Raw genomic sequence first — 27,891 nt, forward strand, 5'->3', positions numbered from 1 at the left:
TGTATGGCTCATTTTACTCTGGGAGAAATGCACTTTTTATCTGTATATGTTTACATATATTTAAAATTTTAAGGTTTTTGCTACAGTGGTACTTTAAGGAACAAAGGCAGTCCAGGGTTCAAAGGCAGATTTGCATGGACAGAGACAGGATCTGGGCTGTCAAAAACTCACATTACCTAGGTATTGTGCACACATTGGTAGTGTACTGTATACCAATGCATCCATTACCTAGATAATACCAGTGCAACAGGAGGAGGCAGCACACCGTCCAGATTCACAAAGGGTAAGATGTGCCTAGACTATCTGGTCACCAGGCGGATCCACAAATTCCAACAGCAGAAGACGGCACTATCCATGTGTATAATGCTCTTTTATTGAATCATAATAACAGACTGTCACAGATACATGACATTTGGAACATACTGCCCCTTTCTCAAGTTGGTGACAGTCTGAGAGAAAGACATACATACATATGTCAGTATTTATACCCGGGCCAGGAAAAAATGGCACATGGAGCCAATGTAACATTCTGGCGCGCCATACAGAACAACGGTAAATCACTATTTACTGTTGTTAAATGTAACTTTCTGGCGCACAGCTGACTAAAGTGTTCAAAACGCTATTTTGCGTTTTAATGTTAAACATTAAATAGTGTCTTAATGTTAAAACGCTATTTAATGTTTCAACATTAAAACACAAAATAGCCTTTTGAATAAATTAAGGGCGGCTCCGTGCGCCATTTGTTATTATGTGTTTATACATAAAAAATTCAAATAATAAATATTAATATACATGATTTTATATATATATATATATATATATATATATATATATCCATCTTTGGATATGATTGGCTGTTTGTGGCTCCACACCCTTTTCTGAATTTGAACCCCAGTCACCCAATAACCAACTGTACCAGGTTTGAGGCCATTAACAGTGCAAGAATGGTAGCAATTAAATATTCCTCTTGAAAAGCAATGGGTGAAGTTTGATTCACATTTGTAGGCTCCACCCACTTTTCTGAATATTAATCCCAGACACCCAGTGACCAACTGTGCAAAGTTTAAAAACCCTGCCATTAACAGTGTAAGAATGGCGGCAGTTTACATTTTCCCAGGGAAATTTGTATTTGTCTCCACCCACTGATTGCCCGGCGTTGCCTGTGTATGTATTTGACTTGTGTTTTTTCTAACCCTAACACACAAACACTCAATGACCAAGTTTGTGAGCTTTGGGGTCCTTGGCATCAATAATTTGTATATTCCCATAGAAATTAAACAAATGAGATTGGCTGTTTGTGGCTTCACCCCCTCTCCAGCATTTGAACTCCAGTCATCCAATGACCAACTGTAGCAGGTTTGAGGCATCTGCTATTAACAGTGTAAAAATGGCAGCAATTTAAATATTCCACTTAAAAAATCAACAGGTGAATTTGATTGGCTATTATAGGTTCCACCCACTTCCCTGAAAATTAATCTCAGTCACCCAGTGACCATCTGGGCAAAGTTTGGAAACCCTGCCATAAACCGTGTAAGAAGGGCTGTAGTTTACATTTTCCCAGTGAAATTTGTTTTTGGTTCTGCCCACTTTTTGTAACCGCGACGCACTCAATGACCAAGTTTGTGAGCTTTGGGGTCCTTGGCATCAATAATTTGTAGTTTCCCATGAAATGAAACAAATATGATTCACTGTTTGTGGCTTTTTCCCCTTTTTCTGAATTTGAACCCCCGTGACCCAATTACCAACTGTACCAGGTTTGAGGCTTGTGCCATTAACAGTGCAAGAATGGCAGCAATTTTAATATTCTCCTTGAAAAGTGACATGTGATTTTTAATTGGCATTTTTAGGCTTCACCCACTTTTCTGAATATTAATCCCAGTCACCCAGTAACCAGCTGTTCAAAGTTTGAGAACCCTGCCATTAACAGTGAAGAAAGGCTGCAGTTTACAATTTCCCTGAAAAATCTTTTTTTAACTCCACCCACTTTTTGTAACCTTGACACACAGTCACTACGCAATGACCACTTTGTAAGCTTTTGGGTTCCTGGCATCAAAATTGTGCTAATGGAAGCAGTTTATCCAGCAAAGAAATCTGGCTGTTTTTGGCTCCGCCCCCTTTACTGAATTTGAACCCCAGACACTTAACGACCAACTGTAGCAGGTTTGAGGCATCTGCCATTAACAGTGTAAGAATGGCTGCAGTTGCAATATTCCCCTTGAAAATCAATAGGTGAATTTTGATTGTCTCTTGTAGGCTCCACCTACTTTTCCGAATAATAATCCTAGTCACCCAGTGACCAACTGTGTGAAGTTTGAGAACCCTGCCATTAACAGTGTAAGAATAGCTGCAGTTTACATTTTCCCATGTAAAAAGTTAGTTGTTTTTGGCTCCGCCCACTATTTATAATCTTGACATACAGTCACTCAAGGTTTATGAGCTGTGGGGTCTTTGACATCAATAAGTTGCATTTTACCATTGAAATTAAACAAATCTGATTGGCTGTTTTTGGCCCGCTCCCTTCAGAATTTACATAGTTACATAGTTACATAGTTATTTTGGTTGAAAAAAGACATACGTCCATCGAGTTCAACCAGTATAAAGTACAACACCAGCCTGCTCCCTCACATATCCCTGTTGATCCAGAGGAAGGCGAAAAAACCCTTACAAGGCATGGTCCAATTAGCGCCTAAAGGGAAAAATTCCTTCCCGACTCCAGATGGCAATCAGATAAAATCCCTGGATCAACATCATTAGGCATTACCTAGTAATTGTAGCCATGGATGTCTTTCAACGCAAGGAAAGCATCTAAGCCCCCTTTAAATGCAGGTATAGATTTTGCCATAACGACTTCCTGTGGCAATGCATTCCACATCTTAATCACTCTTACTGTAAAAAACCCTTTCCTAAATAAATGGCTAAAACGTTTTTCCTCCATGCGCAGATCATGTCCACTAGTCCTTTGAGAAGGCCTAGGGACAAAAAGCTCATCCGCCAAGCTATTATATTGCCCTCTGATGTATTTATACATGTTAATTAGATCCCCTCTAAGGTGTCTTTTCTCTAGACTAAATAATCCCAGTTTATCTAACCTTTCTTGATAAGTGAGACCTTCCATCCCACATATCAATTTTGTTGCTCGTCTCTGCACCTGCTCTTAAACTGCAATATCTTTTTTGTAATGTGGTGCCCAGAACTGAATTCCATATTCCAGATGTGGCCTTACTAGAGAGTTAAACAGGGGCAATATTATGCTAGCATCTCGAGTTTTTATTTCCCTTTTAATGCATCCCAAAATTTTGTTAGCTTTAGCTGCAGCTGCTTGGCATTGAGTACGATTATTTAACTTGTTGTCGATGAGTACTCCTAAGTCTTTCTCCAAGTTTGATGTCCCCAACTGTATCCCATTTATTTTGTATGGTGCTAGACCATTAGTACGTCCAACATGCATGACTTTACATTTGTCAACATTGAATTTCATCTGCCATGTATGTGCCCATATAGCCATCCTATCCAGATCCTGTTGCAATATGACACTATTTTCCTGAGAGTTGATGATTCTGCACAATTTTGTATCATCTGCAAAAATAGCAACATTGCTCACTACTGCATCTACTAGGTCATTAATAAATAAATTGAAGAGCACTGGACCCAGAACAGACCCCTGTGGGACCCCACTGCTAACAGTCTCCCATTTTGAGTACGATCCATTGACCACAACTCTTTGTTTTCTGTCCATTAGCCAGTTCCCTATCCATGAACACAGACTCTTCCCCAGTCCTTGCATCCTCAACTTTTGCACCAGACTTTTGTGGGGAACAGTGTCGAAGGCCTTTGCAAAGTCCAAGTATATCACATCTACAGCATTCCCAATATCCATATTAGCATTTACTACCTCATAAAAGCTGAGCATGTTAGTCAAACAGGACCTGTCTTTAGTAAACCCATGTTGATGCTGAGAAATAAGATTATTTTCTACTATGAAGTCATGTATAGTATCTCTTAGTAACCCCTCAAATAGTTTGCATACAACTGATGTTAAGCTTACAGGTCTATAATTTCCTGGATCTGATTTTTTGCCCTTCTTAAATAATGGGAAAACGTGGGCTGTACGCCAATCCACTGGGACTCTGCCAGTTGAAAGAGAGTCACAAAAGATAAGATAAAGGGGTTTATCTATAACTGAACTTAATTCCCTTAGGACCCGAGGATGCATGCCATCCGGGCCAGGTGCCTTGTCTATTTTTAATTTATTTAGTCTTGCCTTCACTTCTTCCTGCGTTAAGTATTTAATATTACAGTTAGAAGATTGAGACACTTCCGCCTCTGTAGTTTGCAACAGTGCTGTTTCTTTTGTGAAGACAGAAGCAAAGAAAGCATTTAATAACTCTGCCTTACCTTGGTCATCCACCGTTGGGTTCCCACCCTCATCCTTTAGGAGTCCTATACAGTCAACCTTTCTTTTTTTAGAGTTGATGTACTTGTAAAACTTTTTTGGGTTAGATTTGATATTCTTAGCGATTTGATTTTCAGCTTCAATCTTTGCCTGCCTAATTTCTTTTTTACAATTTTTATTGCACTCCTTATAATTGCTTAGTGCAGCCTCGGTCCCCTCCTGTTTTAAGACCTTATAGGCATTCTTTTTCCTCTTCATTTTATCTTTAACCTTTCTATTCATCCATAGAGGCCTTTTTTTATTCCTAGATATTTTGTTTCCATATGGGATATACATACTTCAATATTGATTGAGTATAAGTTTAAAAGCTTGCCATTTCCCTTCAGTGTCTTCCCCTTGTAGTACATTATCCCAGTTCACCAAACTTAGTGCCTGCCTAATTTGATTGAACTTTGCTTTTCTAAAATTCATAGTTGTAGTGGTCCTGCTGCCCCGTGGCCTATCAGTCACCAGATCAAACATTATCATGTTGTGATCACTATTTCCCAAATGTTCTTGAACCTGCACATTTGATACATTATCTGGTCTATTAGAAATGATCAGATCCAGTAACGCATTCCCCCTAGTTGGTTCAGTTACCGTTTGAGTCAAGTAATTGTCCTGTAGTGCTGACAGAAATCTGCTGCTTTTACCAGAATGGGTAGCCTCAATACTCCAGTCAATGTCTGGAAAGTTGAAGTCGCCCATAATTATGACCGTATTTTTACTTGCAGCTTTTTCAATCTGCTGTAGTAATCGCAGTTCTGCAGCTTCATTAATAAGAGGTGGCCTGTAGCATACCCCAATAAGCAATTGGCAACTTTTATTTCCACCATGAATATTTACCCAAACAGACTCCACATCTTCGCAATCTTCCTCCATCTCATCGTTGAGGACAGCTGTAAGAGAATTCTTAACAAAGAGACAAACCCCTCCACCTTTTTTCCCTGTTCTATCCCTCCTAAACACATTGTATCCTTTTAAATTAGCTATCCAGTCATGGCTTTCATCCATCCATGTCTCGGTTATTCCCACAATGTCATAGCCTTTGTCATTCAGAATGAACTCTAGTTCGTCTATTTTATTTGCAAGGCTCCGAGCATTGGTTACCATGCACTTTATATTTAAACCCCAGTCTCCCAGTGACTGACTGTACCAGATTTGAGGCCTCTGCCATTAAGAGTGTAAGAATGGCAGCAATATAAATATTCCCCTTGAAAATCAAAAGGTGGATTTTGGAATTTGGGATGGTAGAAAAAAGGACGGGAGGAAAACCGGTAGCCCAATCTAGTGCAGTATTGTAAGTAAAGATAGCAAATTCTTCAAGCGAATAGAGCTGTTATACTCACAAGAGAGGGTTGCAATAATGGCAACCACTAGGATCGCATGTGGGGAAGTACTGTCCCCACTCGGCCTTGTCGGCGGATGGTCGCAGCTCCTTTGAAAAATCCACTTGGTCCAGTGGTAACCCCAATCCAGGGGTGGGAGAAAGATCGTAGAAGGGTTAAGGAGGCGCCCAATATATTCACACAGTGTAATGTATAGTTTATAAGCTCCGGGACAATACACTTAGAGTGTAAACAAACAGTATACAGAAGGTCCTACCTTATAAAAAAGTAGTCCATCCACTGATTTTATTTCTAAAAAGTAGATACTTTATTGGGCACTTAGCTGACAACGAGTTTCGCGGTGAGAACCACTTCCTCGGGTCGAATACTGTGCCTTTGAAAACAAACAGGGCACTTAGGATAGCATAAGGACACAAATCTCACATATTGTCATGAGTTAAAAATCCAAATAACATTTCCAGTAATTGGTAGCATACAATGAAACATAACAAGTAGTGAAGCATAGTAGAAACACTGGTACACTTGCAGCAATTAAAAAATGCCTTAGAAAGCATAGTGACGCTATAGGGTGATCTGTGTAGGAGCGCATATGTTATATATAAAACATAACACTTAGGATTAACACCTGTCTCTCACATTACTCGATAGAAGATGGCCTAAAAACAGGGAATATAATAGTGATAGTAAAAAGGGCCCATGTGTTTCATAAACAGGGGTGGTAACATTTAGATGCAGGATTTGGAAGCTGGAGTGTTTCTCCATAGGGACAGGAATATGTTGTAACATAGTTTGCGGGCTAGGGTAGGGTATGGGGGCATAGAGAGCTAAGAGCCCATTGTAAATAAAGGAGCTTACCTCTAAAACGCAGCGGCTATCCAGGGCACCTGTAGCGCTGATGCCGTGGCTGCAAATCTGATTGGCTGCTTGTGGCCCGCCCCCTTTTCTCAAGTTTCCATTAACAGTGCAAAAATGGTAACAATGTAAATATTCCCCTTGTAAATCAAAAGGTGAATTTTGATTGGCTGCTGTAGGCTCCACCCACTTTTCTGAATATTAGTCCCAGTCACCCAGTGGTCAACTGTGTCACGTTTGAGAACCCTGCCAAAAACAGAATGGCTGAAATCAATCTAACAAATCTGATTGGCTGTTTCTGGCTCCACCCCTTTAGTGAATTTGGACCCCAGTCACCCAATGACTGACTATCAGGTTTGAGGCCTCTGCCATTAACAGTGTAAGAATGGTAGCAATGTAAATATTTACCTTGAAAATCAATAGGTCAATTTTGATTGGCTGTTGTAGGCTCCACCCACATTTCTGAATATTCATCCCAGTCACCCAGTGGCCAATTGTGTAAAGTTTGGGAACCCTGCCATGTAAAAAATTTAGTTGTTGGCACCGCCCACTTTTTCTAACCTTGACATACAGTCACTCAATTATCAAGTTTATCAGCTGTTGGGTCCTTGGTATCAATACTTTGTATATTCCCATTGAAAAATGTGTATACATCAATCAGGGAGTTTAATTAGAGTACTGCTTCACACTGACACACCAAACTCACTGTGTAACGCACCACAAACAGCTGTTTGCGTAGTGACGGCCGTACTGGACTGGTGCGCATCATGGCGAGAGTGCAGGCTGTGGCGGTGTTCAAGCCCATATGGTCGCCGGGCTGTGGTAGCTCAATGATAGAACAGCAGTGACTGTCCAGCTGATCAAATTTGGTCTGTCCACAATGAAGCAACAACCTTATTATCCTTGGTGTGCCCCCCCCCACCCACGAGACACTCATATAGCCGGCGGTCATTGCTTCATTGTGATACGCAAGCCCCTTCACCGCGGCAAGACAATGATCACGAAAGGGAATAGGCACATGTACATGTCTTTTGTTTTGTTGTTGTAGCTGCACTGCAGCCAGAAAAATTAGGCAGGCATGTACACGCATTTCGCATCAGTGTCCAGTTCGGGGGCCAGAACATCCCCATCTCCCCAGATTGTGTTCTACTGAAATTGTAGAGGTTTCTCCTGTTCTAGCAGGCGAGAGAACATGAGCAGGGTCGAATTCCAGCGAGTCGGGCTATCACATATCAGGCGTCTCACCGGCCATGGCTGTGTAAGACTGCCTGAAATGCCCACACAACTTCCTGGCCTGCTTCAGGACGTCCTCTAAGCCTGGGTACTTTGACACAAATCTTTGAATGACTAGATTCAGCACATGTGCCATGCAGGGTACATGTGTCAGCTTTCCCAAATTCAAAGCAGAAAGGAGATTGCTGCTGTTGTCACACACCACGTTGCCGATCTCCAACTGGTGCGTGGTCAGCCATTAATCCACCTGTTTGTTAAGAGCAGCCAGGAGAGCTGCTCCAGTGTGACTCTCCGCTTTGAGGCAAGACATGTCTAAGATGGCATGAAACCGTCGTACCTGGCATGCAGCATAGGCCCTGGGGAGATGGGGCTGTGTAGCTGGAGAGGAGATCACGGCAAAAGCCAAGGAAGAGGATGATGATGACAGCAAAGAGGATGTAGCAGGTGGAGATGAGGTGGCAGGAGGCCTGCCTGCAAGCCGTGGAGGTGTCACAAGTTGGTCCGCTGCACAGCCACGTACTCCTTGTTTGCCATCAGTCACCAGGTTGACCCATTGGGCTGTGTAAGTAATGTAGCGGCCCTGACCGTGGTCATGTGGACCCTTGACCCAACGCTGTGTGCCAGAGATAGGGATGGTCGCTGGATTCCGCTGAATTTAAAATTCCGTGATTCCGGCAGGAATTTGATGATTCCGATCCGTTGTGATGGAACGGAATTGCTATATCACTATAACGGAATTTCCACTGAAAAATATAAAATTCCGCTGAATTTTACGGAATTCAATTTTTTTCCCACCAAACTGATTTCTACCTTATAAGCAGACATTCTCCTTAATTACCTCCCTTTCGTCTTCCAGGGAATTGTAGGATTTCAAGAGCCAGCTTACGTATCTTGGCCGGGAATCGAACCGAGGTCTAGTGCTTGGTAGGCAGCTCTCTTCACCACTATACCACCACCAACACTACATGCTGAAGCCAGCCTAGGATGTACCATTATGATATATCCAAGAGAAAAATGAGCTTACTTAGGGATTTGTAGGATGTCAAAAGCCAACTCACATACATTGGCCAGGAATCAAACCCAGGCCTACCGCTCTGTAGGCTGCTATCCTAACCATTATACCACCAACACAACACACTACAATGCTACATGCTGAAGCCAGCCTAGCATGTACTATTGTGATATATCCAAGAGAAAAATGAGCTTGCTTAGGGAATTGTAGGATTTCCAAAGCCAGCTTACGTACATTGGCCAGGAATCGAACCCAGGTCTAGTGCTTGGTAGGCTGCTATCCTAACCATTATACCACCAACACAATACACTACAATGCTACATGCTGAAGCCAGCCTAGCATGTACCATTATGATATATCCAAGAGAAAAATGAGCTTGCTTAGGGAATTGTAGTATTTCAAAAGCCAGCTTACATACATTGGCCAGGAATCGAACCCAGGTCTAATGCTTGGTAGGCTGCTATCCTTCATGGTGCAGTTTGTTTATCACCTTTTTAGAGAAACGAGTCCACCAGCTTGTATGGTAACAGCTGGCGAGCTAACAGTTCCACCACGCCAGCTGTCAGATGCCGGGCAAGGGGGTGACTGGCAGAAATTGGCTTCTTCCGCTCAAAGATTTCCTTCACGGACACCTGGCTGCTGTGAGCAGAGGAGCAGGAACCGCTCAAGGTCAGAGGCGGAGTGGAGGAAGGTGGCTGTGAAGGTGCAAGGTAGAAAGCGGCTGAAGATGCTGCCCCTGAAGGAGGAAGAGGAGAAGAAGGGTAGCTTTTCTTTTGTGTGCTGCTTTTCCTCTGGTGCTTTTCCCATTGCAGTTTGTGCCTTTTCTCCAGGTGCCTTCGTAAGGCACTTGTCCCTATGTGAGTGTTGGCCTTTCCACGGTTCAATTTTTGGAGGCAGAGAGAACAGATGGCATTGCTCCGATCTGAGGCAGACACCTTAAAAAATTTCCAAACTGCTGAGCCCCCTGGGGTGATGGCACTACGGTGGCCTCAGCAGCTGACGTTGAAGGGCATGTTGGCTGGCTGTCCATAGGTGGCGATAAATGGCGCCGTACACTGCCGCCAGCTGTTTCTGACGACGAGCTCCCCCTGCTTATTTCAGGAACTCGTCTTCTCCTACTCCTCTCTGACTCCCCCTCTGAACTGTCCCCCTGTTCATCTCCTCTATTGGGAACATACGTAGGATCCGTATCATCGTCATCAACATAATAATCCTGCCCAGCTTTGTTAGCCTCAGACACCTCAAAAACTGCACCAACAGCAGGTACTTCATAATCCTCCTCCTCACACGTTACGTCCATAGTGTTGCCTAACTCACACATATGAGGTGGTGTAACTTGCCTAGCGCCTTCATCTTGTTGTTGCAGTAGTGGCTGGGAATCAGTGATTTCACCACCAAATAACTCCTGTGAAGTGTCAAATGCAGTGGATGTGGTGCTTGTAGTAGCGCTGGTGGCTGCGGGACATGAGGTGTTCTGTGTTAAATAGTCAACTATGTTCTGACAATCTTGGGAGTTGACTTCTTCTGAGCACTGCACTTTGGGTCAGGGCCGCACAAAATCACATCAGCACGACCTCGCACAGACCTGCCGGTGGCCTTCCTCTGGGTCTGCCTCTACCTCTTCCTCTACCTGTTTTGTCCATTTTGTCCATATTGGGGGGGATGAAGTGAAAGGTATGCACTGACTTGACTAATACAATGTGCAGTCGCACAGGTGCAGTTAACAGGTATGCACGAAGTGGTATATCACACTGCGTGCACTCACGTAGGTAGGTGGGTGCACTGAACACAACAGGTAGGTATATGCAGTGATGAGGTGGGTTCACTGAACACAAAAGGTAGGTATATGCAGTGATGAGGTGGGTTCACTGAACACAAAAGGTAAGTATATGCAGGGATGAGGTCGGTTCACTCATCACAAAAGGTAGGTATATGCAGTTATGAGGTGGGTTCACTAAACACAAAAGGTAGGTATATGCAGTGATGAGGTGGGTTCACTGAACACAACAGCTAGGTATATGCAGTGATGAGGTGGGTTCACTCAACACAATAGCTAGGTATATGCAGTGATGAGGTGGGTTCACTTAAAACAAAAGGTAGGTATATGCAGTGATGAGGTGGGTTCACTGAACACAACAGCTATGTATATGCAGTGATGAGGCGGGTTCACTCAAAACAAAAGGTAGGCAGTGATGAGGTGAGCTCACTGAACACAAAAGATATGTATATGCAGTAATGATGTGGGTTCACTGAACACAACAGCTAGGTATATGCTGTGATGAGGTGGGTTCACTGAACACAAAAGGTACGTATATGCATTAATGAGGTGGGTTCACTGAACACAACAGGTAGGTATATGCAGTGATGAGGTGGGTTCACTGAACACAACAGCTAGGTATATGCTGTGACGAGGTGCATTCATTCAACACAAAAGGTAGGTATATGCAGTGATGAGGTGGGTTCACTGAACACAAAAGGTAGGTATACGCAGGGATGAGGTGGGTTCACTCAACACAAAAGGTAGGTATATGCAGTTATGAGGTGGGTTCACTAAACACAAAAGGTAGGTATATGCAGTGATGAGGTGGGTTCACTGAACACAACAGCTAGGTATATGCTGTGATGAGGTGGGTTCACTGAACACAACAGCTAGGTACATGCAGTGATGAGGTGGGTTCACTGAACACAACAGCTAGGTATATGCTGTGATGAGGTGGGTTCACTCAACACAAAAGGTAGGTATATGCAGTAATGAGTTGGGTTCACTAAACACAAAAGGTAGGTATATGCAGTGATGAGGTGGGTTCACTGAACACAAAAGGTAGGCATATGCAGTAATGAGGTGGGTTCACTGAACACAACAGCTAGGTATATGCTGTGATGAGGTGGGTTCACTCAACACAAAAGGTAGGTATATGCAGTGATGAGGTGGGTTCACTCAACACAAAAGGTAGGTATATGCAGTAATGAGTTGGGTTCACTGAACACAAAAGGTAGGTATATGCAGTGATGAGGTGGGTTCACTGAACACAAAAGGCAGGCATATGCAGTAATGAGGTGGGTTCACTGAACACAACAGCTAGGTATATGCTGTGATGAGGTGGGTTCACTCAACACAAAAGGTAGGTATATGCAGTGATGAGGTGGGTTCACTGAACACAAAAGGTAGGTATATGCAGTGATGAGGTGTGTTCACTGAACACAACAGCTAGGTATATGCAGTGATGAGGTGGGTTCACTGAACACAACAGCTAGGTATATGCTGTGGTGAGGTGGGTTCACTGAACACAACAGCTAGGTATATGCAGTGATAAGGTGGATTCCCTCAACACAAAAGGTAGGTATATGCAGTGATGAGGTGGTTTCATTCAACACAAAAGGTAGGTATATGCAGTGATGAGGTGGGTTCACTCAACACAACAGCTAGGTATATGCTGTGATGAGGTGGGTTCACTCAACACAAAAGGTAGGTATTTGCAGTGATGAGGTGGGTTCACTGAACACAAAAGGTAGGTATATGCAGTGATGAGGTGTGTTCACTGAACACAACAGCTGGGTATATGCAGTGATGAGGTAGGTTCACTGAACACAACAGCTAGGTATATGCTGTGACGAGGTGCATTCATTCAACACAAAAGGTAGGTATATGCAATGATGAGGTGGGTTCACTGAACACAAAAGGTAGGTATACGCAGGGATGAGGTGGGTTCACTCAACACAAAAGGCAGGTATATGCAGTAATGAGGTAGGTTCACTGAACACAAAAGGTAGGTATATGCAGTGATGAGGTGGGTTCACTGAACACAAAAGGCAGGCATATGCAGTAATGAGGTGGGTTCACTGAACACAACAGCTAGGTATATGCAGTGATGAGGTAGTTTCACTCAACACAAAAACTAGGTATATGCTTTGATGAGGTGGGTTCACTCAACACAAAAGGTAGGTATATGCAGTGATGAGGTGGGTTCAGTGGGTTCACTCAACACAAAAGGTAGGTATAGGCAGTGATGAGGTGGGTTCACTAAACACAACAGGTACTAGGTATATGCAGTGATGGGTATTACAATGTGCACCTGCTTTCACACACAGGTAGTCACTGAATGTGCTGGGCCTGGTAGTGGCACACACATAATATGAATTAGCAAGGCTGTCTATGCAACACATGTTTCAGTGGGACACACAGAAAAAAAAGTAGATCACATGAACAAGATTAGCTCTGAAAAGAGCTGTTGTGGGGTGCTATTTTAGCAATAAAAATCAGCCAGGAGCAAGCTAACAAGCCTATAACAGCCTAACTAATCTTTCCCAATGAGAGTCTGCCAGCAGTTGTCCCTTCTCTCACTATTGCAGGCACACAAGTGAGTGTAATGGCCGGCGGAGCCTGCCTTATATAAGGGGGGGGAGTGGCTCCAGGAGAGAGTGTAGCCTGATTGGCTACAATGTGCCTGCTGACTGTGATGTAGAGGGTCAAGGTTGATCCTAAGGGTGCACTATGGGGGCACTATGGGGGCGAACCGAACTTCCAGAAAAGTTCGCGTTACATGGCGAACGCGAACCACCGGAAGTTCGCCAGGAACCGTTCGCCGGTGAACCGTTCAGGCCATCTCTATTGTCCATGCCAGTGTGGATACTTGCTATCGCTGGGGCAGCAAATAGAATGGCAAGCATTCCTTCTGTCTGTCTACCCTTGTGTACTCAGTGCGGTGGACATCAAATGCTCAGTGCTGTGATCGCACTGAGCAACCATTGTGTCCTTTTTAATGTGGCGGTAATCAGGAGCTCAGAGTTGCGGTCACGCTAAGCAATCTTGCTCCCTGGTTTATAGCTCCTGGTGTGATCTGTGTTATCTCCTCCGCAAGGGCATTCCGCTCTATTTCCTGATATCACCTAGCTGCAAAGTCTTGCTTGCTCTGGTGGTACTCTGGTTTTCCCGGCCTCAGCCTCTATACCTTGCGCGTTAAGAACTGGGGGGGGGGTAACCAAAGTAAGGAGACATATTCCTGGCTTGTCTATAGGCCAAGACCGTGGGCCGAGCTCAGAGCTACGGCACTAGATTGGGGTATAGTGGCTGAAGGAAAACAAGAGATCTGCCAGGCATTACAGGTATCCTGCAGCTCACAGCACTACCCCCTTTCTTTCCTTGCTACAGTTGACTTTGAATGGAGCAGCAGCGTGTGTACAGAGCATGGAGCAGTTCTGGGGAACTTAAAGAGGAACTCCAGTGAACATTTTTACTGTTGGCAGGTGATGTAGCTGCTCCATGGTTTTTTGGCAGTTGGAAACAGCTGTAAACAGCTATTTCCCACAATGTAGCAAGGTTCACAGACAGTACGTACTTTACTTGTGGGAGGGGTTCCTTGTGGGGGGGATTTCACCACAATATCAGTCACACAGCGCCCCCTGATGGTCTGTTTGTGAAAAGGAATGGATTTCTCATGTAAAAAGGGGTATCAGCTACTGATTGGGATAAAGTTCAATTCTTGGTCGGAGTTTCTCTTTAACAGAGTCAGGTATGAGCACAGCCCTGTGCCCTGCTGTGTGAATGCTTCACTTTCACTTTCATTAGCAATGTTGGTTGTCCTCATTATTATCTGTATCCAAACTGGTCCCATTGTCGACCGGGAGCAGATCGGACAGTTAGGAAATAATTGTCAAATCCTGTCAGTCGGACGGGAAATTGCATTATGTGTACCCAGCATGATATCCTACCATATTATTATACTGTATTGTGTGTGGCTGAGGGACACCTTTCAGGAATCCCCTCCTTGAAAATCCTTGGTTTGCCACTTACTTCACACAGCAAAATCGTGTCACAAAATGAAGGCTCGGAAGATTGGCACATATATTTGTTAAGGTGCCCATACATGGTACAATTTTTCATTTTTTTTCCGATTAGATAATTTCGCTCGATTATTCCATTAGATCGAATATAAAGATTTTTCCAGCATGTCCGATCAGATTTTTCTCTAAAAAATGGAATAATATTTTGAACTTCTTGATCGGAAAAAAAATATGTTCAACTTTTATTTGATTTGATCATTTAGATCGAATAAACAGGAAAATCAAACGTTTTTATTGTATCGTGTATGGGCATCATTAGACTTGTGCTCCTGCTAAGTCCCAGTCCCTTAATGCTAAGGGCTGACCCTTATTCTAGTCATGTTGGATTTAGCTCTCAAGGGCACAGCACCAGAACATACCTGTCAAAGGGCATTCATGTATTATCACTATTTTATGTTTCAGCATTATCAGCTGTAAATATTTGACAGCTTGGGGAATGTACAGAGGCAAACAGTGAGTCATATGATTTCAACTGCCTCTTTAATATAGAAAAGTATAACATTTCTCTCTAAATGTAACACACTTCACACATCCAATGTTTTACTTTGTATAACTTTTTTTTATTTTCAGTTATAACAAATACGACTAGAGATCAGTGATTACTATTAAGTCTAATGACTGCAAATATATATTTTGTTCTTAGGCCACACAGAGAACACCACTACGATTTGTGTTGTTGGGGCTCCCAGTTGTGCAATATCTATCCTTCTGGAAGGTGTCAGGCAGTGTCCAGGTAAGTTGATACTTTCTCAGTCACAGAGATTGTGAAGGCAAAGATTTGAAAATAGAACATGGAAGAGAACATTTCTCACAATAATATCTTTGGCTGACAAGAAGAGTGATTGGTAGAAGTAATGTGCAATGGAGGGTAGAGGTACAGATATCTGTTTTAAACTGATAGAAAACTCAACATTTCATCTCTTCTCTAAAATATTAAATGTGGCACAAAATCTTATAGGAAAAAATATAATGGTATAAAGTTACTTGAAGGGTTAATAACTCAAAGTCACACTTCACTGTGAAATAAAGCAGCAAAGGGTCTTTGTTTCCCATCTGGATACAGGGAGTTTTTACCGGTAATTTTGTTTCGTACCGTTTTTTGTTGTTGCATTTAATCTTTTAGAGCAGAGATGAAATTTTGAGTTTTACACCTCTTTAACCACTTGAGGACCACAGTCTTTTCGCCCCTTAAGGACCAGAGCCTTTTTTTTCCATTCAGACCACTGCAGCTTTCACGGTTTATTGCTCGGTCATGCAACCTACCACCTAAATTAATTTTACCTCCTTTTCTTGTCACTAATACAGCTTTCTTTTAGTGCTATTTGATTGCTGCTGCGAGTTTTAGTTTTTATTATATTCATCAAAAAAGACATGAATTTTGTCAAAAAAATGACTTTTTTAACTTTCTGTGCTGACATTTTTCAGATAAAGTAAAATTTCCTATACATTTGAGTGTGAAAGTTATTCTGCTACATGTCTTTGATAAAAACCATTCAGTGTATATTTATTGGATTGGGTAAAAGTTATAGCGTTTACAAACTATGGTGCCAAAAGTGAATTTTCCTATTTTCAAGCATCTCTGACTATTCTGACCCCCTGTCATGTTTCATGAGGTGCTAAAATTCCAGTATAAATACCCCCCAAATGACCCCATTTTGGAAAGAAGACATCCCAAAGTATTCAGTGAGAGGCATGGTGAGTTCATGGAAGATTTTATTTTTTGTCACAAGTTAGCGGAAAATGACACTTTGTGACAAAAAAAAAAAAGTTTCCATTTCTTCTAACTTGCGACAAAAAAAAAAATGAAATCTGCCACGGACTCACTATGCTCCTCTCTGAATACCTTGAAGTGTCTACTTTCCAAAATGGGGTCATTTGTGGGGTGTGTTCACTGTCCTGGCATTTTGGGGGGTGCCTAATTGTAAGCACCCCTGTAAAGCCTAAAGATGCTCATTGGACTTTGGGCCCCTTAGCGCAGTTAGGCTGCAAAAAAGTGCCACACATGTGGTATTACCTTACTCAGGAGAAGTAGTATAATGTGTTTGGGGTGTATTTTTACACATACCCATGCTGGGTGGGAGAAATATCTCCGTAAATGACAATTTTTTGTTTTTTTTTTACACACAATTGTCTATTTACAGAGATATTTCTCCCACTCAGCATGGGTATGTGTAAAATACACCACAAAACACATTATACTACTTCTCCTGAGTACGGCAATACCACATGTGTGGCACTTTTTTGCACCCTAACTGCGCTAAGGGGCCCAAAGTCCAATGAGTACCTTTAGGATTTCACAGGTCATTTTGCGACATTTGGTTTCAAGACTACTCCTCACGGTTTAGGGCCCCTAAAATGCCAGGGCAGTATAGGAACCCCACAAATGACCCCATTTTAGAAAGAAGACACCCCAAGGTATTCCGTTAGGAGTATGGTGAGTTCATAGAAGATTTTTTTTTGTCACAAGTTAGCAGAAATTGATTTTAATTGTGTTTTTTCACAAAGTGTAATTTTCCGCTAACTTGTGACAAAAAATAAAATCTTCTATGAACTCACCATACTCCTAACGGAATACCTTGGGGTGTCTTCTTTCTAAAATGGGGTCATTTGTGGGGTTCCTATACTACCCTAGCATTTTAGGGGCCCTAAACCGTGAGGAGTAGTCTTGAAACCAAATGTCGCAAAATGACCTGTGAAATCCTAAAGGTACTCATTGGACTTTGGGCCCCTTAGCGCACTTAGGGTGCAAAAAAATGCCACACATGTGGTACCGCCGTACTCAGGAGAAGTAGCATAATGTGTTTTGTGGTGTATTTTTACACATACCCATGCTGAGTGGGAGAAATATCTCTGTAAATGACAATTGTTTGATTTTTTTACACACAATTGTCCATTTACAGAGAGATTTCTCCCACCCAGCATGGGTATGTATAAAAATACACCCCAAAACACATTATACTACTTCTTCTGAGTACGGCGATACCACATGTGTGACACTTTTTTGCAACCTAGGTGCGCTAAGGGGCCTAACGTCCTATTCACAGGTCATTTTGAGGCATTTGAATTCTAGACTACTCCTCACGGTTTAGGGCCCCTAAAATGCCAGGGCAGTATAGGAACCCTACAAGTGACCCCATTTTAGAAAGAAGACACCCCAAGGTATTCTGTTAGGAGTATGGGGAGTTCATAGAAGATTTTTTTTTTGTCACAAGTTAGCGGAAAATGACACTTTGTGAAAAAAAAATACAAATCAATTTCCGCTAACTTGTGACAAAAAATAAAATCTTCTATGAACTCATCATACACCTAACAGAATACCTTGGGGTGTCTTCTTTCTAAAATGGGTTCACTTGTGGGGTTCCTATACTGCCCTGGCATTTTAGGGGCCCTAAACCGTGAGGAGTAGTCTGGAAACCAAGTGCCGCAAAATGACCCTTGAAATCCTAAAGGTACTCATTGGACTTTGGGCCCCTTAGCGCAGTTAGGGTGCAAAAAAGTGTCACACATGTGGTATCGCCGTACTCAGGAGAAGTAGTATAATGTGTTTTGTGGTGTATTTTTACATATAACCATGCTGGGTGGGAGAAATATCTCTGTAAATCACACATTTTTGATTTTTTTTAAACACAATTGTCCATTTACAGAGAGATTTCTCCCACCCAGTATGGGTATGTGTAAAAATACACCACAAAACACATTATACTACTTCTCCTGAGTACGGTGATACCACATGTGTGACACTTTTTTGCAGCCTAGATGCGCTAAGGGGCCCAACGTCCTATTCACAGGTCATTTTGAGGCATTTGTTTTCTAGACTACTCCTCACGGTTTAGGGCCCCTAAAATGCCAGGGCAGTATAGGAACCCCACAAGTGACCCCATTTTAGAAAGAAGACACCCCAAGGTAATCCGTTAGGTGTATGGTGAGTTCATATAAGATTTTATTTTTTGTCACAAGTTAGTGAAAAATTACACTTTGTGAAAAAAACAATAAAAATCAATTTCCGCTAACTGTTGACAAAAAATAAAATCTTCTATGAACTCGTCATACACCTAACAGAATACCTTGGGGTGTCTTTTTTCTAAAATGGGGTCACTTGTGGGGTTCCTATACTGCTCTGGCATTTTACGGACCCAAAACCGTGAGTAGTCGGGAAACCAAATTTCTCAAAATGACTGTTCAGGGGTATAAGCATCTGCAAATTTTGATGACAGGTGGTCTATGAGGGGGCAAATTTTGTGGAACCGGTCATAAGCAAGGTGGCCTCTTAGATGACAGGTTGTATTGGGCCTGATCTGATGGATAGGAGTGCTAGGGGGGTGACAGGAGGTGATTGATGGGTGTCTCAGGGGGTGGTTAGAGGGGAAAATAGATACAATCAATGCACTGAGGAGGTGATCGGAAGGGGGTCTGAGGGTTTGGCCGAGTGATCAAGAGCCCACACGGGGCAAATTAGGGCCTGATCTGATGGGTAGGTGTGCTAGGGGGTGACAGGTGGTGACAGGAGGTGATTGATGGGTGTCTCAAGGTTTGATTAGAGGGGGGAAATAGATGCAAGCAATGCCCTGGCGAGGTGATCAGGGCTGGGGTCTAAGGGCATTCTGAGGGTGTGGGCGGGTGATTGGGTGCCCTAGGGGCAGATTAGGGTCTAATCTGATGGGTATCAGTGACAGGGGGTGATTGATGGTTAATTAGTGGGTGTTTAGGGTAGAGAACAGATGTAAATACTGCACTTGGGAGGTGATCTGACATCGGATCTACGGGCGATCTATTGGTGTGGGTGGGTGATCAGATTGCCCGCAAGGGGCAGGTTAGGGGCTGATTGATGGGTGGCAGTGACAGGGGGTGATTGATGGGTGGCAGTGACAGGGGGTGATTGATGGGTGATTGAAAGGTGATTGACAGGTGATCAGTGGGTTATTACAGGGAAGAAGAGATGTAAATACTGCACTGGCGAATTGATAAGGGGGGGGGTCTGAGGGCAATCTGAGCGTGTGGGGCGAGTGATTGGGTGCCCGCAAGGGGCAGATTATGGTCTATTCTGATGGGTAACAGTGACAGGTGGTGATAGGGGGTGATTGGTGGGTAATTAGTGGGTGTTTAGAGGAGAGAACAGATGCAAACACTTTACTTGGGAGGTGATCTGATGTCGGATCTGCGGGCGATCTATTGGTGTGGGTGGGTGATCAGATTGCCCGTAAGGGGCAGGTTAGGGGCTGATTGATGGGTGGCAGTGACAGGGGGTGATTGATTGGTGGCAGTGACAGGGGGTGATTGATGGGTGATTGACAGGTGATTGACAGGTGATCAGTGGGTTATTACAGGGAAGAAGAGATGTAAATATTGCACTGGCGAATTGATAAGGGGGGGTCTGAGGGCAATCTGAGCGTGTAGGCGGGTGATTGGGTGCCCGCAAGGGGCAGATTAGGGTCTGATCTGATGGGTAACAGTGACAGGTGGTGATAGGGGGTGATTGATGGGTGATTGATGGGTAATTAGTGGGTGTTTAGAGGAGAGAACAGATGTAAACACTGCACTTGGGAGGTGATCTGATGTCAGATCTGCGGGCGATCTATTGGTGTGGGTGGGTGATCAGATTGCCCGCAAGGGGCAGGTTAGGGGCTGATTGATGGGTGGCAGTGACAGGGGGTGATTGATGGGTGATTGACAGGTGATTGACAGGTGATTGGCAGGTGATCAGGGGGGATAGATGCATACAGTACACAGGGGGGGGGGGGTCTGGGGAGAATCTGAGGGGTGGGGGGTGATCAGGAGGGAGCAGATGGCAGTTTAGGGTTAAAAAAAATGACAGGGAGTGATTGATGGGTGATTAGGGGGGTGATTGGGTGCAAACAGGGGTCTGGGGGGTGGGCAGGGGGGGGGTCTGAGGGGTGCTGCGGGCGATCAGAGGGAAGGGGGGGGCAGGATGCAGACTAGGGTGGCTGCAGCCTGCCCTGGCGGTCCCTCGGACACTGGGACCACCAGGGCAGGAGGCAGCCAGTATAATAGGCTTTGTATACATTACAAAGCCTAATATACACTATCCGTGCGGTGATCCGGGTGCTAGTAACCCACGGCGCTTCCGAACGGCCGGCGGGTTACAGCGCGGGGGGGCGGAGCCAGTCGAATGACACGATCGCCGCATAACCACGCCCGCCGACGCCACTGCCGATGGGCGTATTGCGGTCGTTTGGGCCCAGCCCTTGCTGCCGCCCATCGGCTTAAGGCGGTCGGCAAGTGGTTAACCACCTAAGACAAAATGCATGTGCATGCACTTATGTGAACGTGCATGAGCGTGCACCTGTTTTTAACTTCCTCAATGAAGGGGTGTTAAGTTGTTAACAAAGATACGTAGAATATATGTACAGTATACTTTTCATGTGTTGCCAACTGTACAGCATGTGGTTACAGATCAAGAACAACTTACCAACCAACTCATGCATTTGAAGAAAAAAAAATCTGATTTGCTTTCGCTCCACCCCTTTTTCTGAATTTGAACCCCAGTCAGCAAGTGACCAACTGTACCAGGTTTGAGGCTTGTGCCATTAACAGTGCAAGAATGGCAACAATTAAATATTCCCCTTGAAAATCAATAAGTGAATTTTGAATGTTCTTTTGTAGGCTTCACCCACTTTTCTAAATTTTAATCCTAGTCACCCAGTGACCAACTGTGCAAATTTTGAGAACCCTACCGTTAACAGTGTAAGAATGGCTGCAGTTTACATTTTTCCAAAGAGATTTGTATTTGTCTCCACCCACTTTCTGGATATGGGGATAAAAAGTATCCTATATGTTATTCCAGGTAATGTACTATTTGTGTACCAAATTTAATTCAAATCCGTTCAGCCATTGTTGCGTGATTGAGTAACAAACATCCAAATGTTCGCATTTATAATATTAGTAAGATAACATAAGATAAGGTGTGTGTGTATACAGTATATATACAGTATATATGTTTCCCAGATCGTCACTCGGACAGCACCTCTGGATGAGACCTGTCTCCCTCCCCACCGTGGACAGGAAACTGAAAAAGAAGAATTTGCATAAGCAGCAAGGTACTCAGAAGAATTTGCATAAGCAGCAAGGTACTCACTTGCTGCAATACCTCAGTTTAGTTTCCTGTCCCGGACGGGATGCGGGGGAGAGGTCTCACTCTCCAGGGGTGCCATCCGTGTCAGGCGGCAGGGGCAGTGTCTCGCAGGACTCCCGGTGGAGCTGTTCAGTGAGCAGGTGGGAGTCCTGCAGCGTATGGGAGGTTTCTCCATTGGTGGCAGCAGTCTTATGCGTGCAGGCGCACGCATGGAAGAGTTCACTTCCAGTTGAACCGGAAGTAATCACGCGCCGGCGTCCCATGTGATCTGGGTTCTGCACGAGCGGCAGGGGCCGGGGTGGTGAGAGGAAAATAAGCACACCGGCTGATCGGAATGGGCCAGGATGATTTGCCTAATTAATTATATGGCAGGGGCTGCGGCGGTGAAGCAGAATCAGTGCTCAGGCTGATTCATTAAGGTATGTGCAGCTGATGTGATTTTGAATTGATTATACGGCAGGGGCTGCATTAATTAATAAGTTTCAGCTTTCTCTCTCTTGCTCTCTGTTATATAGCTATCTGCTATGTCCATGATTCACTCTGTTGCTGTGATCATGGAGGACGCTTGAGGGTCAGCTCCTTTGCAATCTGCCAAGTCTGGCCAAGACCCCTCTCTGGCAAGTAGATGTAGTACTGTGATACTCCTGCTTGATCTGTTGGTGGCATGTTGTGAGAGAGATTAGTAAAGGGTTCTTTCTTGTTCGTGTTTTTATAGCCTTATGCTGGGGATACACGGTACGTTTCTGTACCGTGTATCGAGCCGCTGATGGCTCAGCTAATATTTTCCGACGTGTCCGATACCCCGCTGGATCGATTTCACGCTCGATACCGCGGGTGGAACAATAGGAAAAAATGAGGAAAAGATAAGAAGTGCCCGTGGGGATGAGTGGGAATCGATCCGGGCGGCCGCGGGGATGAGCCGGGACGTGCCGCAATCTATCGTGCGGCTCGATACACGGTACAGAAACGTACCGTGTATCTCCAGCATAAAAGACAGGACAGGAGTGATAAGACTGATAAAGATAAAGTTGAAAAGTCTGAGAAGTCTGCTACTCAATCCAGTCAGCATGGTTCTAGCAAGTCTGAAAGGAAATGTGCCATTTGTTATATTGGTTTATCTTCCTCATCTTCTAAGAAGCTGTGCCAGTACTGTACAGAGAAGGTTGTTAAGGATGAGTGGCCTGTTATATTTAAGGATTTGATGGGCTGGATGCGGGCTGAAATGTCCACAGCAATAAAATAAATTAAAGATTCTGCTATTGCTTCTACCACAGCTGTTCCTTCTGATTTGCCTGGGACTAGTAGTGATATGGATACAATGCCTGCTAGTCCTATTCCACCATCTCCTGTGTTGGCTGTTTCTCACCCGGTTCCTTCTGGTTCTAAGTGACACAGAAAGGAAAGTGATTTGGAGGGGTCAGATTTGTCTGAAGGGGAAATTTCTGACTTAGAGGAGATTTCAGAAGGAGAAAATGAACCTAGAAAATCTGATAGATCAAAATTTGCCTTTTCCCCAGATTTAATGAAAGACTTATTAATGGCGATGTATGAAACAATGGTTATCAAAACTGAGCAGAAATCATTGACGCCTTTGGATGAAATGTATGAAACTTTGGCTGATCCCCAGTCTCGGTTTACCCCTGTTCATTCTACTCTTAAGGGTATGATTAAGAAGGAGTGGGATAACCCTGAAAAGAGGGCTTTTTGGCCCAGATCTTTATCCAAACGTTATCCTTTTTCACCTGAGGATCAGGTTTTTTGGGGAACTCCGCCTAAGTTGGATCCATCTTTTTCAAGGGTGTCAAAGAAAACTGAGCTATTATTTGAAGATTCTGGTAATCTGAAAGATCCTATTGATAAGAAGAGGGACAATCATTTAAGCAGGGCCTGGGAATCCTCTTCCTTGACTTTTAAGCCTGCGGTGGCCTCTACAGCTGTTAGCAGATCCTTGAAGACATGGTTGTTAGAAATGCAGAACAAGATAGCCTCTGGGGTTCTTCGAGAAGAGATTCTTAATGATTTCCCTAAAGTTTTGAATGCCTCGAATTATATGGTTTATGCATCAGATGATACAGTAAAACTTACAGCTAGAACTACTGCCTTGGTTAACTCAGCCAGAAGAGGAGTATGGGTTAAGACTTGGAACTGTGACAATTCTTCTAAATCAAAATTATGTGGTATCCCATGTGAGGGTGGTCTCCTTTTTGGTTCAAAATTAGACGACACACTGGATAGGACAGCTGATACAAAAAAGAACTTTCCTGTTAAGTAAAAACCATTTCAGTATAAGCGGTCCTTTCATCCCTCTTCCAGAACTGAGCAGGATCCCAAGTCCTCCAAAGGAAAGCATTGGGCCCCCTACAGGTCACAAAAATCAAAGCCTAATTTCACTCCTGCCAAAAGACCAGATAAGCAATGACGCCAGGATCCCAGTGGGGGGAAGAATTGCAAACTTTTACGAGGTATGGCAACTACAATTCACAAATCAGTGGTTGCTAAAGATCATTTTAGAAGGATATCGAATCGAGTTCAGTCAACCTCCTCCTCAAAAGTTTTGCATTACTCCCCGCCCACGGGATCAAAGAAAATGTTTAACTCTACAGACGGAAGTCCTTTCTCTATTGGGAAAGGGAGAAATTCGAGATGTACCAAAATGCCAAAGGGAACAGGGTTATTATTCCCCAGTATTTCTAGTAAAGAAGCCACAAGGAAGTTATCGTTTCATTCTAAACTTGAAGAGTCTAAATCAGAAAGTAAGATACAGAAAATTCAGAATAGACAATATATGATCTGTGATTCATCTTTTGCAGAAGGACTATTTTCTTGCCTCCCTAGATCTAAAGGATGCCTACTTTCACTTACCCATTCATCCGGCATCACAGCAGTACCTAAGATTTGCCACCCAGATGGAGGAAGAGGTAAGACATTTTCAGTTTATTGCTCTTTCTTTTGGATTATCCTCAGCGCTGTGGTTATTTACCAAAGTGATGTCTGAGGTACAAGCTGTGCTTAGACTAAGAAAGATCAATATTGTCGGTTACCTAGATGATTTTTTACTATGGGGCTCACCGTCAGATTCTGTCAAGACCCAGACCCTTACGACTTTAGACTTTCTTCAGGATCTAGGTTGGCTTATAAATTGGAAAAAATCTTATCTAGTCCCTACACAGGTCATAGAGTTTTTGGGGTTCAGTATTGCTACTAGAGAGGAGAGACTTTCCCTGCCTGATAGGAAAATTTCTGCTATTCTAAATACTGTTTTTTCTTTTCAGAACGCAAAGACTGTATCACTAAGAAAAGCAATGGCAGTACTAGGACTCCTGACGCCTCATTTCCTGCAGTCCAATGGGGACAATTCCACTCAAGGTTTCTACAGTTGTGGATACTCAGGTCATGGAACAAAAGTCTTGTAGTACTGGACAAGAAAGTTCTTATTCCTCACAGCATAAAGGTGTCTCTGCATTGGTGGCAGAATCAGGTTCATCTTTCACCAGGTCATCTATGGAATTACCCAGAACAAAGGATAATTACAACGGATGCCAGTTTATGGGGCTGGGGAGCTCACTTGAATTCTCTTCCAGCTCAAGAACAGTGGTCTGTAGAGATGAGCTCAAAGTCATCAAACAGCAGAGAACTTAAGGCTGTGTGGAGGGCTTCACAACACTTCAGCGATCAGATCAAAGGATCTCATGTCATAGTAAGGACAACAGGAGTGTGGTTGCTTTCTTAAACAGACAAGGGGGCACAAGGAGTCACAGTTTGTGGAATCAGACTGTAAGAATTATGTTTTGGTCAGAAAACAATGTCAAATCTTTGATGGCAGTACATCTAAAGGGGACATTGAACCAGATTGCAGACTATCTCAGCAGGAGAGTGTTGGATCAGAACGATTGGTCTCTCAATCCTGTGATGTTTCAGACGATTGTCTCACAGTGGGGATGTCCAGAATTGGAGCTATCTGCAAGGAGAACAAATGCAAAATGTCAAAAATTCTGTGCCCTGTATCCAGAGGATTCACCCTGGGCAATATATGCCTTCAGGATCAATTGGGGAAGTATGATGATGTATGCATGTCCTCAAATTCCACTACTGTCACGTGTAATGAAGAAGATTGTACAGGACAAGGCGTGTGCCTTGTCCTGAACAATCTTCTTCATTACACGTGACAGTAGCGGAATTGGAGGAAATGCATACATCATCATACTTCATTTTGATTGCCCCTCTGTGGCTAAAACGACCATGGTTCATGTTGCTTCAGTCTCTAGCGATATCAGAACCAATAATCTTTCCACTTATTCCAGACCTGTTATCCCAGGGTCCAGCTCTTCATCCAGATCTGAGTCTGCTTCGCCTCTCAGCCTGGAACCTGAGTGGGAGATCCTAAAGTCCAAGGGATTCTCAGATGGCCTATCAGAGACATTGGTTAATAGTAGGAAGAAAGTAACTCGGTTAATTTACCAGAAAGCATGGAGAGTGGTGTACTGAAAGATCCTTTAACAAGAATTCACTCAGATCTGTGTTGGAGTTTTTACAATGTGGTTACAAGAAGGGCCTCAGCATTAGTACTCTAAAGGTTCAAGTTTCGGCTCTTAGTGTATTTTTGGAAAGAAAGTTGGCACAAGATGATTATGTAATTTGTTTTTTCTAGGCCTTAAGGAGACTGAAGCCTTCAGTAAGTTCAAGGGTACCTGCTTGGGATCTTAATACCGTTCTGCTGGGTTTATGTGATTATCCTTTTGAGCCATTATCCCAGATTTCGGACAAGTTCCTCATGCTGAAAACAGTATTTCTTCTGGCAATTACTACAGCAAGGAGAATAGGAGAATTGCAGGCATTATCCATAAAAGAGCCTTACTGTATTGTTTCAGAAGATAGAGTAACATTACGTCCTGATGCAACATTTCTACCTAAGGAAGTTTCTTCGTTTCACGCGAACCAGGACATTTATATTCCTTCATTTTGTGAAAATCCTTCAAATGATAAAGAAAAAAGACTTCATTCCCTAGATGTTAGGAGATGTCTATTACATTACTGGGAAACAACTAGTTCCTGGAGGAAATCAGACGCAATCTTTGTTCTGTTTGCAGGCAAGTCCAGAGGCAATAAAGCTTCAAAAACAACCTTGGCACGCTGGATCAAACAAGCAATTGCATCAGCATATCAGGCGCAAGGGAAGCCATTAAATTCTTCTATCAGAGCTCATTCCACTAGAAATCGGCTAGCAGAGACAAAAACACACAGGGACACTGGGAGCCTGATATCGTGTATTATCATAATAATATATGGTCTAATATAGTTGAAGATATATACTCACAAGTGTTGGTTGCTTATGAAAGCAAACACTATCAATGCATGCGGAGAATAACCATCTCCACTCGGCCTTGTAGGTCGCTGCTCCCGGAAAAAACACCCTATATTGATACTGTGGTGCACACCCCTCCAAGTGGGGTCAAACCAAATAGTATAAAGCACTGAGGGAGGTGCCCAGTTGGTAATGTTGATATCAGTATGCTGAGGTAAGAGTGGAAAGTCTTACCTGGTAACGAAGACTCATAAACAGAGTACAGTATTTGTCGCCGTATAAGATGCACTTTTTCTCCCCCAAAAATGGGGAGAAAAAGTCCCTGCGTCTTATACGGCAAAGGCAGGGAATCCCCGACTTAATAACGCCCGCTGATACGAACCGCGACCCACCGCCACGTCAGGGATTCCCTGCCTTTCTGTGCCTGCTTTCCCCCTGCCTGCCTGAGTCTCCTGGCCCCCCGGGTGGAGTGTCAATAGCGGCGGCAACTTACCTTTGGCAGGCTCCCGCGCCAATCCTAGATCATTGCGCTGCCCCCCCCGCTAGCCTCCTCTGCCTCCCCCCTGTGTATCTGGCCCACCCCGGGTGTAGGAATAAGTATCTGCAGCTTACCTCCACAGTGCACTCGCGATGACTGCAGACATCCGTCTTCCAGGCACTTCTTGCTCTAGTGACCGGCTTTGAACTGCACGTCATCAGTTCAAGCTGGTCACTAGAGCGAGAAGTGCCTGGAAGACTGATGTCTGCATTCATAGCGGGCGCACTGCGGAGGTAAGCTAC

At 43.7% G+C, this 27,891-nt stretch overlaps 1 protein-coding gene across 2 annotated transcripts in view; it reads left to right on the forward strand.

Annotated features, from left to right (window-relative positions):
* The window catches only part of CARNS1 (carnosine synthase 1), a 535,833-nt gene that overhangs the window by 314,934 nt on the left and 193,008 nt on the right, over positions 1-27,891 (forward strand). For both annotated transcript variants that reach the window (XM_068255247.1, XM_068255246.1), the window contains one exon: positions 15,363-15,452. In XM_068255247.1, the coding sequence (XP_068111348.1) occupies positions 15,363-15,452 (90 nt within the window). The remainder of the gene's footprint in view (positions 1-15,362; positions 15,453-27,891) is intronic.

The sequence above is a fragment of the Hyperolius riggenbachi genome, chromosome 10 (assembly GCF_040937935.1).
Source record: "Hyperolius riggenbachi isolate aHypRig1 chromosome 10, aHypRig1.pri, whole genome shotgun sequence".
Taxonomy (NCBI): Eukaryota; Metazoa; Chordata; class Amphibia; order Anura; family Hyperoliidae; genus Hyperolius; species Hyperolius riggenbachi.